Source organism: Mycteria americana, chromosome 12, assembly GCF_035582795.1.
Source record: "Mycteria americana isolate JAX WOST 10 ecotype Jacksonville Zoo and Gardens chromosome 12, USCA_MyAme_1.0, whole genome shotgun sequence".
Lineage (NCBI taxonomy): Eukaryota > Metazoa > Chordata > Aves > Ciconiiformes > Ciconiidae > Mycteria > Mycteria americana.
Window position 1 is genome coordinate 12567167 of NC_134376.1, and position 17306 is coordinate 12584472.

Here is a 17306-nt window from a genome sequence, read left to right on the forward strand (position 1 = left end):
AAAAGCTTTTGCTGTTTCAGTAACGCAGTGAGTTAAGGGTTTTCAACAGCATGGTATGCACATGACAGAACAGATAAAATACCACAGAGAATATAACGTGCGTGCAATACTCAATATTTTATCATGGAGATATCCATCACTACCAACAAAAAAGCAGAAACACAAGCTAAGACTGGCAATACCTTTAGTGGAAGTCCTCCTTCATATGCTGGCCAGCTACAAAAATGTGCAAGAGGTCTTCCTATTTTGGTCAGAGTAATGCTCACTCATCTCTGGGTATCCTAAGCAAAAAGAAGGGTGTCAAGTAGTGGCAGAAAATAGAAAAATAATAGTGTGGGCACCCCAGAAAAACAAGCAAAAACCTAACAACTGCAGATGGACTTTTAGAATGGATTATGTTAAACTATTATCTATACATGATTATTTAAAACAAAGGGCATTATTTCAGTTAAGTCACTTGCCTTTGGAAGGGAATTGTTCATAACCTAATTTAGTTCAGTTTAATTATGCAGGTTTCTCTTCTCATAAAGATACAGTATGGCTTAACTGTTTCAATCTGGTTAATTCAGGTCAATACTCCTGAGCATGGCTTCATCGAAGGAGTTCTGTATTTCATACTGTTGTTTTGTATACAGCTCTATCTTGGTGAAGTATTTATAGAACTTATGTATACATTCTTTGTTGTTGAATATTTCCTTTGGTAGTAGCTAAAACATATATTGATGTCTGACCAAAACTGACTGTTTTTACAGATGTTAAAAAAATACCTTTTTTTGAAATTTCCTGTTTTAATTATTCAGGGAAATATTTTTTTCCTTCCCAAAATACACGTGGAGTTGGAATAACCATATATTCCATATTCCAACACTGTTTAAGGAAAGAGAGCAATGTCATCGTACATATGCACACACACACATATATATATAGAAATAGAATTCTGGGTCTGGGAAAGAATCAAGGACTCTTTCAAAACAGCAAAACCAAAACAGTTTTGAAGGGAATACATTCCTGGAATTATCTCTACACATAACTAACTTATTTACGTCAGAAATTCCAGTGAACTGTAATACTAATGTCAGAAAGTGTTGCAAGATAAGGACTTCAGATGCTGCAGATAAAGGAATGCACTGAACAAACTTGTCTTCCACTCATCTAAAACTATCATTCACAGCTATGTACCCCTCCTGATCAGTGAGCACATAATAAATATGGGTTCCAAAGCAATTTACTTTCTAACATTTGAATTATAAAAATCAGACTGGTTTTGTTTTGTTTCCTCTCCAAAAATTTTTTTAGAGTTCAAGAGAAGTCCCTTTGCTTGTTTTGTTTTATAAGCTTATTGTGGAAGAAAATGTTTAAAAAGCTGGCCATGTTTTTGAAAAAGGCAGCTGCATAAATGCCTTAATTTCCATTTTCTGGAAGTGCCAATTCTTCCTTAGCTCAAAATATCACTTTACTTAAAACAAGGGAATTCATAAAGGATTTTTTAAAATTAACTACTCAATCATAAATCTTAAGGTATTATCATAACTTAAGATTAACAACAAGGAACACATCTACTTGTAAAGCAGTGGAAATATTAGAGTATGTATTTTCTTCTGTCTTAATAACTACTATTTAAAAAAAAAATAAATCTATGATTGCATGTTTTCCAAGCTGTAGCTCGGCCTCATCCGAAAACAGACACAAACGTAGCAAGCTTGGAAGATAAGATGAACCAGTGGCAGAGCAACAAGGGCATATTTCAGTGACTGAATCTTGGAGTGCAGTTTGGGTGTTTTTGGAATGCAGGCCTCAGTTCTTCAGTTTAAATAGCTTCCTTGAATAATGGAACAAAGTTTAATACAGGTATGCTTCACCAGGTCAGGGAACCTTCCATCAGTGTAACTCCACCTGATAAACTACTAATTGGCTGTATTCCTTTCAGTCTCAGTTAATGGTAGTATGATTTGTATACCATATTCGTTAAAACCTGGAAAGCTTTTCTTTTTACAGTTCTACCATACACGCCACATCAGCATCTCAAATGTTTCTTATCATGTTATTTGTGGGGACATCTGTACAAGACTGGTCAGCTGCACTATTGACATTGCCATCACTAATGCTACCCGAAAAAAGGAAATAGTATTATTAGAACATCAATTACGTCCACTGTAGGAGAGGAAAAAACCCCAAGTTCCTCACATTTGAGAGAGCATTCAAGATATCTGTAATTCAGCAACTCCCTCGGCACGGTACGTGCGCCAGCAGAAGCGGCACATAGGGCCTGTCCCACCGGAAGGTGTTCCTGCCTCCCCCTGCCACCGGCGAGATCAGCCACTGCTGTTGCTGAGAAAGCAATGACAAAACAACGTTCCTTAAGCCTCCTGCTTACTCGTGTTTTACTCTTCGGCAAAAGAGTTTTCATAAACGTATTCTGTGAGTTCCAACATAAAGAGTCAAAAGATAGAACAAGTTCCCGGCCTCATAAATACTCATCCCAGGCGAGTGACGGAGAAAACCTAGGGTCACGCGGGTGCATGGGAATGGAGGAAGCCGTACGCCGCAGGGCAGCGTCCAGGCCGCCGCTCGCGGAACCGAGCGCCGTTCCCGCCGGGCTCTCACACCCGCCGGCTCGCTCTGCGTTCGTTTCAGTGCGGCTGACGGCGCAGCGCCCAACACCGATCCTTGGCATAACACCCACTTACTGCCGCCTCTCCCGCGCGCAGTCCCAGCGAGAGGTTGTTAGCGGATCCCGGGGGACGCCGCCCCGCCCGAACACCAGCGGCGGGGCCGCCGCCTCACAGCCTGCGGCCGCTCAGGCCGCATGCGCGCCGGACACGAGCAAGGCGGGAGGCGCGGCGCCCCGCCAGCCCGGAGCACGCGCAGTAGGCCCCCCGTGCCGGAGCGGAAGGAGGGTGGCGTCACTGGGCGCGAGGACGCCCATGGGGCGCCGCGAGCAGGCTGCCTGCATCACGCTGCTTCCGGGAGAACCAACGGGAGGCTTAAAGGGCCGCAGCGTCGCGCTGCCCGGAGCGGCGTCTCCGGGCCGTGGCAGCTGAGAGGCTCGTTCGTGGCGCGGACGTGGTCTCTTTAACGCGTCACACGCCACAGCTTACCCGGGGTGATGGAGGGGCCTAGGGGCGGGCTACGCTCTGCAGCCAGCTGAAAGGAAAAAGGAGCGGGGGAGGTGTAGGCCGCCAGCCAATCAGCAGCAAAGAGTTTCACAGCCGCCACCAATCAGAAGTGCCGGTTTCCAAAACAAGGGTGACGAGCCAACGGGAAAGCCCGCAGTGCCAGCGCTCCGGCCAATCGAGTCAGGGCGCCCGTAGGCTGTGCCCGCGGCCTCCCAGCAGCAGAGGGCGCGCTCGGGAGCGAGCGGCGGCGCCGCGGAGGGCAGAGCGGCGGAGGCGGTGCCGTTGTCGTCGTCGTTGTCGCCGTCGCCGTCGCTGTCGCGCGCCCGGCTCGCTGGCTCCGCCTTCCGCGGCGCTGCGCTCCCGCGGGCCCAAGGAGCAGGTAGGGGCTGCGCGGCGGGGGCAGGGGAGGGGAGAAACGGCGCTCCGCTGCCCCCGCGCGCGGCGGGGCCGCTCCGCCTAGAGGCAGGGGCGCCCGGGCGCGGGCGGCGCCGCCTGGCTGGTCCGCTCCCTCTCCGTCCCGTTCGGCGGGGCGGGGGGGGGGGGAGCCGCTCCCGCTCCTCCCCGCGCCGCGGGTGCCAGCCGCTCCCCGGCCGAGGGTGGGGCCGCGCCGCCCCGCCGCCGCGGGGTCTGCCGTCTCGCCCCTCCCGCGGGAGCGGGGCGGCCCTCCCGCCGCGTGTGCCCCCCCCCGGCGCGGGGGGCGGCGGACGCGGTCGGTTGCGGCCGTTGTCGGTTCCACTGGAGAAGTTGGCCGGGCCGGGCGGCGGGCGCCCCTGGAGAGGGCTTTCCGTCGGCGATCAGGAGCCGGTTGGCGCGAACAAAGGCGGCGGCAGACGGGCCCGGCGCGGTGCGGGCGGCGGCGCCGAGGGGCTCCGGTTGGCGACGGCGGGCCCGGGGCCCGCTCAGCCCCGGGTTGACCCGGGCCCGGCGCCTATGCTCCGCGGGGTTTGCCGCGGCCGCTCTCCAGGAAAACTGGCGTTTTAAGAGCTCTCCTGTTGCTTCGCGGCTGGAACAAAACCCCGGCGTCTGACAGGAAAAGTGGAGAGCGAAGCGCTGGGCGGGACGGTGTCCCCTCCTGTGCCCCCTCCTGTGCCCCACGTCCTCCCGGGCCGCCGCGGTCGCGTTCCACGCGTGGCGAGTTTTTAAGTCTGTTTGTGCTAAGTGCGCACTGTAACATGTGCTGTCTTTCATCCAACTAAAGGAAAAGCAATGCTCGTTTCTCCTTGCTTTAATTTGTTAGGACAGTATTGTCGGTCAGGTAGCAGTGTCACTGTCTCCTTACAGACAGTCATAACTGTATTACGAGAAGTAAAAACAAAAAACGACCCCAAAGACTGTCAATTGCAGTTATCAAGATCGATTACCACATCTTGTCTTGGTGTAAATTCTGTTGATGAATCTGGATTTATTGATAAGATGCTCCTTCTTCAGCTTGAATTTTGGACGTGTTCTTTACTGGAATGTCTAAGGGAACCATAAACCAAAGTCTTTCAGCCCCACTCCTTAATTTGCTAGGGAAATGAAGCGACTTTTACAAAGCGTCTTTGTTCTCTCCTGTTTCTTTCATGGATTAAAAAAAAAAATGTAGGAAAGCTATGAAAATAGGAAACAAACCTTGAACAGTATCTTATTTTGTGGGTAAGGAACAAGTGGGAGGAGATGCAACTAAATACTTAAGGTAAATAAAGAATGTGGAAGGAATGTTGCTGTATATTCTGTTTCATTTGTTTTTATTTAGATATTTCATTTTGATGACAGTCACGTTTGTATCTCTTTACAGAAATAAAAACTGAAACTAGGTTATGTCTGTGTTATTAAGTGGCTTTTTCAGCTGACGTAACAGAGTTGTATGACTGTGACCACATTATTAGATTAAGCAGAGGAATTAACTCAAAACTATTGAAACGTGTGTTGTGTACTGTTTTCCCTGTTCCCCCCCCCAGCATGTTACATGTTTGAAATGTCTTATGTAATGGCCCAGCGATGCATGAGCATGAACCTTGCATCTTTGGTGCCTTTGGTGCCTGAGGAAGATGTTTCTAAAAAGATTTTGTATTAAGATTTCTATTTTCCCTTTCTCATTTTGATGCCAGTCCAGGTCTGTTTAGGAGTCTACAGTCTCTGTAAAGCTTGTTTTAATTTGCACTGTAGTTTATTATCTGTAATTATTAATTTAAAGTGTTAGATGGTTAGGATGAGTAATAAAGTTGCTTTGAGAAGTCTGCTTTGGGTCAGGCTTATTCTACATTGGGCAGGTGCTTGGTGTCCGGTTCGATTCTTGGCTGGGTTGGAATGGGGGGTAATGGAGATCTTTTTGTTGGTGACATCTCCCTAGGAAGCAGTTAGGGTATAGCTGCTTGTGTGCCGCTTCCTTTTCTCACTTGTCTCTGTTGAGGTAGGGGCTTGCTTTCTTGTGCCCCTGGGGTGGGAATTATACGTATATAGCATTTTGGATCCAGATGCCTGAACACATTATGCTTGCTGCTGCTGTTAGTGGTGCAGGAGGTAGCAGCAGAGATGGGCTTTCGCTTCTTAGAGGTGAAAGGGATTTATACTGCTTGCCTTTTAGTCATATATTCACTCCTATGGTTCTGTTTCAGTCTTCCCCATTCTCTTTGCAGTATTCCCTTTATTCTAGGACCCAGAGTGTAACTTCTCTCTTCTGGAGTACAGTTTTCCTATGTGGAAACATTGGTGAACTGTTCATGTTTTCATTTTATACACAGGCTTCTGATTTCATAACTTCTGATTGCTGATCAAAGTTTTGACATATGGTGGTGTAGATGATGGGTTAATTTTTGACTGAGTTGATTGAATATTTTGAGTTTGTTACCTTCTTTCCTGCCTATGTCATAATGAGGGGGAGAAGGCTGATGCTAGAATACAAAAGGGGGTGTCTTTGCTTAGTGTGATTTTCACTAGACTTGCACCCCAGTCAAGGTTCATAATTGAGGTGAACCACTGAGGCTGGTAGAGATCTATCAGCAGCAATCATGATAAAATTTTCAATGTGCTTTGTACTGTACAAAGATCTAATTTGAGATTCCTGTAACCCAGTAATTGCATTAATAGTGAACTCAGTGATGCATGGCAAGAGGATATGCTTCTGTATCTTAAAAGAACACATCTATACACTGCACTTAGTTTTTAAGTTTTAGCTCTGTGGAGAAGGAAGTGCAGTGAGGACCACTGACTTCCAGTTGTTTTCAGCATTTAGGCCTGAAGGTGCAGAGAATGCTTTTTTGAAGTATTTATAATAGCTGGAACCATTAATGTTGATAATGAACAATAGCAGAATTATTTGGTCAGCTGAAGGTCATGAATTCCCAGTGGTAGTAGTTCTGGTCCCCAAATAATGTTATGCATTTTTCCTCTATTCTCCATTCATCTCTAAATAAGCTGTCTGCACAACTGCATGCAGCAGGAGAAAGGACTAGTCTTGGCCAGTTCCCTATCCTTCAGGACTGAATTTTCAACTGGGGGAACTTATGTGCATGGCAAACTGTAGACACTTGCTCCCTGGATTTGCAATTTAGAAATGGAAAGGCTAGACTGTCCAAAATTTTAGGCAGTGTGACCTTCCTTTTCAGAATAACCAAGGCCTGTATTCCATCTACAGAAGAACTCAATTGTCTGCATTCTGTTTGAATTTATTGGCTTGCATTCCAAAGATCAGTTTTGCTTTGCAAGATAGTCTAGCAGTTGTGCCTTTGTGCCTGAAGAATTATCCCAAGCATATCCTAAATATTGTGAATGTCCTTTAAAACTTACCTTGAATGCCTCAGAAGTGCCAAAATACAGAAACCAAGAAAATTGTCTTGCCCTGTGCTGGGAAGAAAGCAAATAACCAGTGAGAGGCATAAGTGGCTTTGTATAAGAGAAGAGTGTAAGTATTCCTGTCTGCCAGAGCTGGCACAAACTTGTTTTCCTCCATATCTCCTATTTGTATAACTGGACCAGCATGTATCAGAAAAGGTGACATTGGCTACTGGCTGTGCACTTTCTGTCACTTGGCTTCGGCTTTTGTGAAACATGATGAATTGAAGCCTGTGATAAAGATAAAACGGTATAAATTGTTCTTTAACTTGTTTGGGTTTGGGCAGCTTTTTTTGTTTGTTTTACTAGATTTAGTAAATTGAGCTTGTATTGGTCATGTAGCAGCAGTTGTAGAAATATAACATTTAATGCAACAGTCGGTTCTGCCTGTGACCCGAATTACTGATACGTTAGTCTGCCTTTTTTTTTTTTTTAAGATCCTGTACTATTTTTTTCCTTTCGTTTAACTTGTCTCTTTCACTGAATTGTACAAAGAGTAAAACAACAGTATAGGCGTTGCTTTTCTAGTTATTGTTAAAAGCAACAAAGCAGCATCTTAACTTTTTAAATGTATGTACATATATATATATATATTTTTGTTTTAAATTCTGTCCCTACAGATGGAGGAGAAAAGCTGTTGCTAAATAGGTAGGGCTTTTTTAAACTTCAAAAGTGGATGGATGACATTAAAAGTCAAGACGCAATTGTTATTTTCCTTGTATGAGTTTAACGGGTTTCTGGTGGCTCGAGAGGATCTAAGAATAATTTGGATGGGAGAGATGCTGTTAGAGGTGCTATCTGAAACAGTTTTAAATCCTCTGCAAGATCATCAAATATTGGGGTAATGTGGCTGTCAAAGTATGTTAAGGAAAGATAATTTTTGCCTGAACATCTTATGGATGCAGATGAGTAAGTAGGAAAAAAAATAGAAAACTGCATTGAATAATAAATGATACCACTCACATATATTCATCATTTGCTCGCTATTCTTTTATCTGTGATGCCAGTTTGTAACATTTCCCTTAACTTTATTGTTATGGAGAAATTGGATCTGCACATTCTCAAGTTTCAATATATGATTTATTCTTTAATATTTATGCTAGAAGTGATAAATAAATGTAATTGGTGCTATGTTGGACTTTTTTAATCTCTTTGCATGTTATTGGTGTGGAGTATTGGGGTTGATTAAAATTAATAGAGTAAAGCTGATCTTAATACTTGCCCAGATCTTGACATATGCAAGACTCTTGTCTTGGCAAATTATAGCTTTGTCAGTTGTTAGTTCAGGGGACTAAAACATGTTTTACATAGCTCGTGTATTTTTGTGGAAAAGCATATGCTGATATTGCTGCTGTCTTTGGTTAGTGTGAGAATTTCTTGCTCTTACTAGCCTTCGTTTGAATTCTGAAACCTAAACCATGACTGAGTAAACAAAAAAATACTCAGATTCCCAATAAATTTCCTTTTGGCATTTCTATTTAGTTTTCTTCATAGATATGCTATTGTTATTCATTAAAACATTTATCTTCTAATAGAAGTCTTTCATATATATGCCAAAAGCACAGTATGTATTACTAACTTGTGGAAGAAAAGGTGATGCATAAAATAACATGAAAAACAGTTACAAAAGATGTTCATGGTTATTTCCTCTCTGGAGAGTAGATTACTGAGTGCTATTTATATACCTAAACAAGCAATGTCTGAACAATTCATGTCAGTGAACTATTGTAGCTGTCCATGATATTTATCTACAGACTGACCCCTATTTTCATTTTTTTTTTTTTTTAAAGCTTGCTGATATTGGAGGTCACAGTAGGAAGTGAGGTGAAATGAGGACCTTGGAGTGCTTCCACTAATTTGCTTAGTGACCTTAGGAAAATTACTCAGTTTCTTGTGCTTGTTTTAGGCGTGTGTTACAATGGGGCTAACTCTTCATGACTTGAAATGGTGTAGACTTTGTTTAAGATGTTTTGGAATGGTTTGTAAACATTATTAGAGCTGAAAGCTCTTCAGATTATTTCATTATTCCAAATAATTTGGAGGAAGTAGGGTATCTTCTCCAGCTGGTTTTTATTCTCACTTGGGATTTTGTTGAGTTTGCTGGGGGTTATTTTGTTTTTTGTTTTACTTGGTTTTCATTCTTCTGTCATTTATGTGAAATGGTAACCTGGCAGAAAATACTGGCTTTTTTTAGCTTTAGTTTCAAGACTAACAGAAATGTACTGCATGCAGTTCCTTCTTTTTTTTTTTTTAAACTATAAATTCCTACAAAAAATAATTTTATTTCAAAAAATATGTGTTTCCCCAAGCTAAAACCCTTTTTCTGAATTCCAGTATTTTCAGAATAAAACTTTGTCCTACTTTTTTCAAAAAAAAGTTGTGTTCTTATATTGCAATTAGTCACAACTGTATGCAGCTGTGAAACCATACTTTAAATAGCCTTATCTTGAAGCTTATACAGATTGTTTTAGCCTATTTAACTTGAATATTTGTAAATCCAGTAAATGAAAGACATGAAGAAAAAAAAATCACTGATTCAGACTACTTAAATTTGATTTAAATGTCAAGTTGACATTTAAAGTTGTCAAATGACAATGTGGAATTACATTAAAGTAATGCAGTTTTTCAAATGAAGTAGGTAGTCTTTTCTACTAGTAAAGTTTCCAAGATTTTCGCCTTGGTCAACTGGTAGATATTATTAAAGCAGTAGTATTTTGTTTCTAATTACACTGTAGCGGTTGGGTGATGATGAGAGACTAGAATTAGACTTTTTGGTAGTTTTCTAATAATTTTGTGTTTTATTAATAAATATACCAGGGTCTTGAGTTTATTTCTACTTCAACAAACAAATAAAAGAAGTATAAAGCTATTAAAGGGGGACAATGTGGAACCTTAGCTTGGTTTAGCAGTAATGCATGCAAGCTGTGCTTGTAGTTTGGTTTAGTTTCACTAACATGACTCTGCATGATCTAGAGCAAATAAGTGGAAAACCAAAGATAAAGTAGAAATTGGAAGAAAGGTTTTCTGTAGAAGTGTTGTGTAGCTGGGCACTGCCAGAGTGGGTGTTGGCTCTGACCTGGGGCTTCTACCTGTATTGCTGTAAGCAGTGCAGTGTTTGTCTGAAGTTTCTTCAGAGTGTGTTCTCTGAAGCTGTGGTGCAGTATCGTCTTTGTATGATGGACTTACTGTTGATGTGAGATTGGATCCTTCCGGTCCAACTGCAAACTGCTATATATTAACAGCCACTTATCTTTCTTCCTTTTTGAGGAGTGGCATATCCGAAAAGTGGATGTTCAGGATAACATGTCCAATGTGTCGGAAGAGAGAAGCACTAGACAACAGGACATTAAGAAAGGACTCCAGTTTATAGAGTATGATTTTGTGGTTTTATTCTTGTATGCTTATACACACACATATATATATATATATATGAGAGGGATAGCTCTGGGAAGTCCTTTTCATATAGCACCAGCGGAGGAAGGAGAAGGACCTGTGTTTCTCCTCAGAATATTTGCTAACACAAACATGGAAATGGAGAGCAGTCTTAAAGAAAGGACAGAACCCCTCTTTGTTCCCAAACAGAGCAGATTGAAGGTGGGAGGGTATTCCTTTTCTGCCTTTGAGAAAAATCAATGCTCAATTTTTTTGGTGGGTGGAAAATGTTGATAGCCTGAAAATCCACCTTATACTTATGGACAGCTACACCTAAGACTAGGTTGCTGCTGAAAGGGATGGGTTTAAGCACCACTACCTAAGTGTTTCAAGTATCTGGAGCTAAAATTTAACCTAATGAAAAGTCATCTTAGTAGTTAATGTTCATTTGGATCAATGCCAAATCCTTCTCTAGAGGATCCTGGCTAGCTTAAAATAATTGTGAAATTTCACATTAGTTCACTGCTCACATAAGGCATTCTTTAAAAAAAAAAAAAGAGAAAGAAAAAGAAAACTGCCCTTTTAAAAATTATTTAGAAACGGATTCTCAGATAACCTATATGGGAAGGGAAAAGGTTCCTATTCTTCTTCCCGAGAAGTTAGAAGCAAATAGCTCTGTTCTGTGCTAGAGAAAATCTCTGTTGTGTGTCATACAAAAGAACTCTTAAAATTCCTGTAGTGTCATTGGTATGACTTAATTAAAATGGATGTTTTCTTTTGACAGATAATTTGTCATTTTGTAATACTTACAAGAAGATTGCAGTTCTTCTCATGTATAATCTGTGTCTGCACAGTGGAGGAGAGGAAGGAAATTGTTTTTAAACAAACAACATTGAGGTTTTAAACTCAAAGCATTCAAAACCTTAATACATTTTGAACAGCAGAGTTAAGACTGGCTGTGTAACTTTACATGAAAATGAGTCATTAGGAAAAAGAAAACACAGTTGTTTAATCAAAACTGATCTACAGCACTCCTGCCTTGTTCAGTGCAGGCAATAGGCAATATTTAGAGATTTGCCTGTTGCAGCAAGTGAGACTGCTTTTAGTAAGAACCAATATTCTCCAGTGTGATTGTCTTTTAAGCAATATGTATAATAAGTAAATTTTGTAATTTCTTTTTCTAGATCTACTTTGCCCTATCCAGGGACACAAGAACAATATGAGGTAATGAAATTACTTTTGCATTTCCAGAAGGGTTTTTAACATGGGCTTATCTTATTATATTTATTCTTGGTTTTAATAATAATTTAAGTAATGGTATAGTATCAATGGTAATTTACAATGTCTCAATGTTGGAATTGGAGGACTACTTACATTGTGATACAGGTGTTCAGATATTTGGATGCTGGGAATTCACTCATATAGCAGTTCAGATTAACTCTTTCTCTACTGGTGTTAGGGATGAATTTGGGGCATTCATTGGATAAGACAATGTGCTATTCTGAGTAAAGTTTAGAGTAGCACAGCAAAAGTGAGATAAAAGGACCTCAGTCACATAAATCTTCATAACATATTTTGTTTCTGTACATGTTGTTATTTTGCATAATTTTTGACTTATATCTTCAGGCTCATGTTTTTAGCATTTTTATCCAGTGGTAGGTGGTTTCATTGGATTTGAGAACATATTAGATAAAAATGCAATTGTTCACATTTTAGATTAAAAAAAAAAAACTTTTGCTCTGCAAGAGCAGCCTTTGTGTACTAGTGGTTTGCCAGTTGCTGTGACTGCTGCTTGCTAAAAGAATATAGGGAACATACATATCTATCTACCTATCTATCTATCTTTTTAAACTTACTTATACAAAGTAATTCTTTTGTCAGCAGTTCAGCCTCTCTTTTATTTACATGTATTGTGGTATTGAATATTAGAGATTGTCTTGGAAAAACATCAGAAGAAAAATACTAATATAGACAAAAGTTGTGCATTTCATTTTGATTCTGTGAAGTTACAAGTATAAATCTTCTATTTAAAAATGTATTTGGAAATATGGAAGATAAACAACAGCTACTGCTCTTGATGAGTGTTTCTTTTCTTTGTTCCAGTTATTTATACGAGAGCTTGTTAGAAATCTTTTTAATGAAGGGAATGATGTGTATCGAGAGGGTGATTGGAGAGGATCACTGAGTCACTATACAGAAGCTATAAATATAGCTGATTATGCTAATTCTGAAGAAATCCATGTTTCTGATGATATTTTAGAGAAGCTGCACGTGAACAGGATAGCATGTTTTTCAAATATGGTAAGCTTCCATTTAAACTGTATGATTTCTCAATAACAGAGTATGCGCTAACAGAGTATGAAGACATGGAAAGTTTCCTAGTGAGTGAAACACTCTTGGTGTTGGTTTGAGAATTGGCACGTTTCCAATCATCGTTTTGGCATATTCTTTAATCTCTTCTTTTTACAAGTATAATCATCAAGATATCTTTAGTTACTAATACTGGAATATTAACATAAGAGTCATGCTAGGCCTGGAAGTTGATGGAACAGTATTTTTATCCATTTATACTCCTGATTGCACCTGAGTCTGCTGCTTTCTCTGTGGAATGAGATGGCTTTTGTGAAAGAGCTAAATTGTCCTCATAACTATTATTGGATTTTACATGAATGATGGCCCTGCTTCTTTTTAGTTGCATAAGTTGGTGACTTAGCAAAACTCATGCATGCCATGTGCAGTGGCCTTGGTGAATGTTTTATAGTGTTTCAATACTTTCATCTAATACAGTTTAAATTTGGTATTTTGATGATAATAGTTCTGATTAGTGCCTTTTTTCTTTTTTCTCCTCATAGGGATTGCACGAAAAAGTTTTAGAAGACTGTGAGATAGCATTAAGATTGAATGAAAACAATTTCAGAGCTCTCTATCGGAAAGCAAAAGCTTTGAATGAACTGGGAAGGTATAAGAAGGCTTATGATGCTGTAGCAAAATGTTCGCTTGCTGTGCCGCAGGTAGGTAAATTATATATTGATGATTATTATTAAAGATTTAATACAGAAAACATATTTACATCAAGACCATGGAAGGTTTTTTGGTTGGTTTGGGGTTTTTTTTAGTGCAGTAAAATATTTTTTTATTCTTCTAAGAATTATTTTTTGTTGTGGAAGTGAAGACTGATAGCAGAGATTGAAGTCCCCGAGCTCAGTTTGTTGTGGAAACTTTCAACAAAAGAAAACAGTCAATTTGCAGTGGAGGTCAAGTGCCATAAATATTTGCAATAAACACTAGAACCACTGAATTGATTGTTTAAAATTCTCTACAGTCAGAAGTATACTCATGACATAGAGGGAAAACCACTCGTAATTCTAACGTACAATATTGATTCTTTTGATAATTATTTTAGCTTTCCAAGCATTTAGTAACATTCTTATCTGTGCATTGTCCTCCATCTGAATCTCTTACTATGCACCTCTAAACTTAGGCCATATCTATATTAGCAAGCAGTGTGTGGTATAATAGGCGAGGATCTGTAGACAGAAATGCTGGTCCTGGGGATCTGATCTCCATGGTTGTTTGTGTTTGGGTGGGGTTTTTTTGTTGTTTTGTTTTGTTTTTTAAGAGTTGGAGTGCATCAAGTGCACTCCTGCAGCATTTTTAATTTAGTTTCATCCAAAATGAATCTCATTTGGCTCTCTGAGACACTTCATGATGCAAACTAAAATGCAGTGAGAGGATGATTAAGAGAGTCACTTCAGAAATGTGTTCCTGATTTGAACTAAAATGCTGATGGAAACTTTACATGCTTTGCTCAAAATAGACTGATCACAGAACAGAATATCAAGTTGCATTTTTTTAACTTTTCTACATCAAAATTACAGTCAAATGGCTAGACAAACTGTTGAGCATAGGTTTACCTCTTGATATAGAGAAGGTTTCAGTTGTGTTTCCAAAGACACAGCAGTTTATCTGAACATGTAACTTTGGACTTCGGATCCTCACTTTGCACCTCCAGATCTGAATGTTTTTGCTTAAGGTTTATATGCCTTTATATAAATTTTGTAAATAGCTTTTTCTGGCTGTAGGACACGTTCTGAAAACTAAATCTTAAAATAATTTAAATGGATAGTTATTATAACTATAGGACAGAGTGAAATATGACCAGGTTTTTAACTCGAACTTTTCTAGTTGTATGATGCAATTACTGCCAAAATACAAAGTTCTCATTAAATATTCAGCAGTGTTATGTAGTAGCTGACATTATGGTAATCAGAAATGTGGCCCTCAATTTGTGTAAAAACAAAACAACAAAAAAACCCCCATCCCCTTAAAAACCAAACACACTCCCCAAATAAACAAAAAATACCCACCCACAAAAACCCCCACTTCTCTGAACTTCTCTGGTTTTGGAAAAATCTTTACGTTATTTTAAATTCAAATAAATGGAAGAGAAAGATACTGTCTATTTTCTGGCTTCTTAAAAATTGCAAATATTGGAGTAATTTTGCTTGAGGGTAGCTGTATTTTTCAGTGTTAGCTTGCAATCCCATATGTTTGTGAAAGAAGAAAGATGCATTATGAGAGATTCTGCATATAGGAATCTTGCAGAATATAGACCAAGATGTAAACAGATGTCTTGACTCGATGTCAATATATGTAAATTAGGAAATTTTATTTATGTCTTTTAGGATGAAAGTGTGATTAAGCTTACCCAAGAACTAGCTCAAAAACTAGGGTTAAAAATAAGGAAAGCATATGTAAGAGCAAAGGTAAGATTTTATTTTAACATTTTACATTGAGGTTTCCCTCTCTTGATACCAATTTTGTATTTAATGAAGGTATCTTTTCATTGCAGCCACCCTCCTCAAATTCAGTTTCTAGTGATGTATCAACTCAGGTAAGGTTTTACATGTTCCAAGTGCAAGCTGACTTTAAACTACAGGGAGTAATTGCTTCCTAATTTCATGATGATGAAGTGAAAATTGTGCAATTGATATTTTATATAAGATGTTGTTATTTTGGACTTTAGGGTTCTGTCAATCTTCCTATTCAGTTTTGCTATATATTTATGGCAGACTAGGACACAAGATTATAATTCAAGTTATCTTTGTAGAATAAATGTTAGCTAAAACATTAAATCCAGTGCAATGAATATATTTACTTTTAATGTCTTGAGGCAAGAGCATAGTTAATGTGCTTATTTGTTTATTTATTTTATTTTGTTGACAGTTATCAAAGTGAAGGGTGCTGGGATAAAATCCCTTTTAATTTATGCATTTTTCAAAATTCAACCTTCAGTAGCAGCTGAACTTGCAGTTATCTTGCTGTTTGTAATGTGTCTGAATACCAGTGATGAAGAGGAGTTCAGCTTTATCTTACAGACTTTTTTCACAGGAATATAGACAGTTGAGCTGTAATTGAATGAGGAAACATAGGAACAGCTCATTTAAGATACTGTTTAGACTCTTTCATTCCCTGAAACATCACTCACTTTGGTTGGTTGGTTGCAGGTTTTTAGTGATACCGTGAGTGGATTTCAGTCTGCTAATGGATGTTTTATCTAAAAAATTATTTGACCTTTAAATTCCATTAGACTTCATAAATTTCAAATGTTATAAAACCTAAATTTGAGAACTTACATTCTTAGTCTGTAAATATGTATTTGAAAATTTTTAATGGCTCTTATGCAAAGTGCTGAGAGGTATTTTTTCTCACTTACAGAATTCTTCTTCTTCTGTAGAAGATATTGAGTTAGGTGAGTCTTGTTGTGTTACAATATTAATGCTGAGAAGCTAGATAGGCCATGCGTATCTAGTTGTATTTGTTATGAAATTTCTTAAGAAAATTCATCTTGTCATTTGAAAGATCTATGGTAAAAAGTCTGACCTGTTTATCTCTAAAATTACATATTTAAGGGGCTAAGCAAATTTCCTTTCGGTCTCCTCAACTTGATATGATTGTAACTGCTCATTATAGTGATTGTCTCATACTGTTCTCTTTAACTTGGAAAAATAGGGAGGGGAGAATGTGCCAAAGATTTAGTAAAGTATCAGGTCTGTAACTTTTCCTGTCTTTTTTAGTTTGAGTAATATATAAACAGTGAGATACAAGTAGACATGAATTGGAAGTTAGTGGAAGCTGAAAACATTTAATGTGGTTTTGCTTAACATTCTTCATGTTTCTCCAGTTGCTCACCCCCCACATTGTCAGGGTAAAAGTTATGCCAGATATTTTTACATCTTTGAACAAAAGTTCCAGTCATTCCCATCTTACCTGTTTCAGATTTATCTGACCAGAAGCAAGAGATGGTTTCTGCTGCTTCTTCATCAAACTTTGTTTCTGAAGTGTCTAAAGTGTCATCAGTACCCGTACCATCTTTATCTTCTGTTATGCCTCTTCAAGTGGAAAAGGTTTCTTTGCCTTCTGCAGTGTTGGCAAATGGAGGGAATGTTTCTTTCTCAATGCCAGAAGCATGTTTAGATTGTGGAGATGGAGATATAATTATTGGGGAAGAACTTGATGAATTACTTGATTCTGTGCCTGATCCAGATGAAAGTGTAATGGTAAGACTTTTTTCTTTCTCAAAAGACTGTCCTTACGAGTGGGATCTTGTATTTTTATCAAGTGGGCTAGTACTGAAATATGAGTTAACTTTAGTTACCTTGAGCTGTATTTGTGCATGGTCAGGTTGATTTTCTCAGGTGCACATTCTTGCAAATGTGGCTGTAAAGATACCAGGACCCAGCAGAGCTCCAAGGACAATTGTCTTGGTTTTGTGTGTTGGAAAACCTGAGCAAGGTTGCTGGGGGAGAGATACTACTTCAGAAGTACTGCCATACTACTACCAGTACTACCACAGTGGGAGGGATACTACTTCAAGGAAATACTATGAATAGTGAAGTGGACATTTGAAGTCTGGGCTAGTGTGGTTGTGTGGTTTTATTTTTGTTGTTGCTGTTTTGGTTTGGGGGTTTTTTTGTTTGGTTTTTGTGTGGGTTTTTTTTTGTG

At 39.5% G+C, this 17306-nt stretch overlaps 2 protein-coding genes across 20 annotated transcripts in view; one reads left to right on the top strand and one right to left on the bottom strand.

The window, feature by feature from the left end:
- Nucleotides 1–3127, bottom strand: part of PLA2G10 (phospholipase A2 group X) — a 36199-nt gene extending 33072 nt beyond the window's left edge. For 13 of the 18 annotated variants that reach the window (XR_012777668.1, XR_012777672.1, XR_012777667.1 and 10 more), the window contains exons 1-2: nt 2185–3127; nt 183–281 (exon numbers count right to left, since the gene is read on the bottom strand). The gene's annotated coding sequence lies outside the window, so the exon portion shown is untranslated. Of the gene's footprint in view, nt 1–182 lie in introns of all 18 variants that reach the window. The other 5 variants (XM_075515548.1, XM_075515546.1, XM_075515545.1 and 2 more) reach the window with 4 other exon arrangements.
- Nucleotides 3128–3362: 235 nt separating this feature from the next.
- Nucleotides 3363–17306, top strand: part of ZC3H7A (zinc finger CCCH-type containing 7A) — a 30668-nt gene continuing 16724 nt past the window's right edge. For both annotated transcript variants that reach the window (XR_012777665.1, XM_075515527.1), the window contains exons 1-9: nt 3363–3495; nt 10197–10300; nt 11486–11525; nt 12405–12602; nt 13154–13312; nt 14987–15067; nt 15154–15195; nt 16020–16053; nt 16581–16861. Coding sequence is in view for 1 of the 2 variants with exons in the window: in XM_075515527.1 (XP_075371642.1) it covers nt 10233–10300; nt 11486–11525; nt 12405–12602; nt 13154–13312; nt 14987–15067; nt 15154–15195; nt 16020–16053; nt 16581–16861 (903 nt within the window). In the remaining variant the exon portion in view is untranslated. The remainder of the gene's footprint in view (nt 3496–10196; nt 10301–11485; nt 11526–12404; nt 12603–13153; nt 13313–14986; nt 15068–15153; nt 15196–16019; nt 16054–16580; nt 16862–17306) is intronic.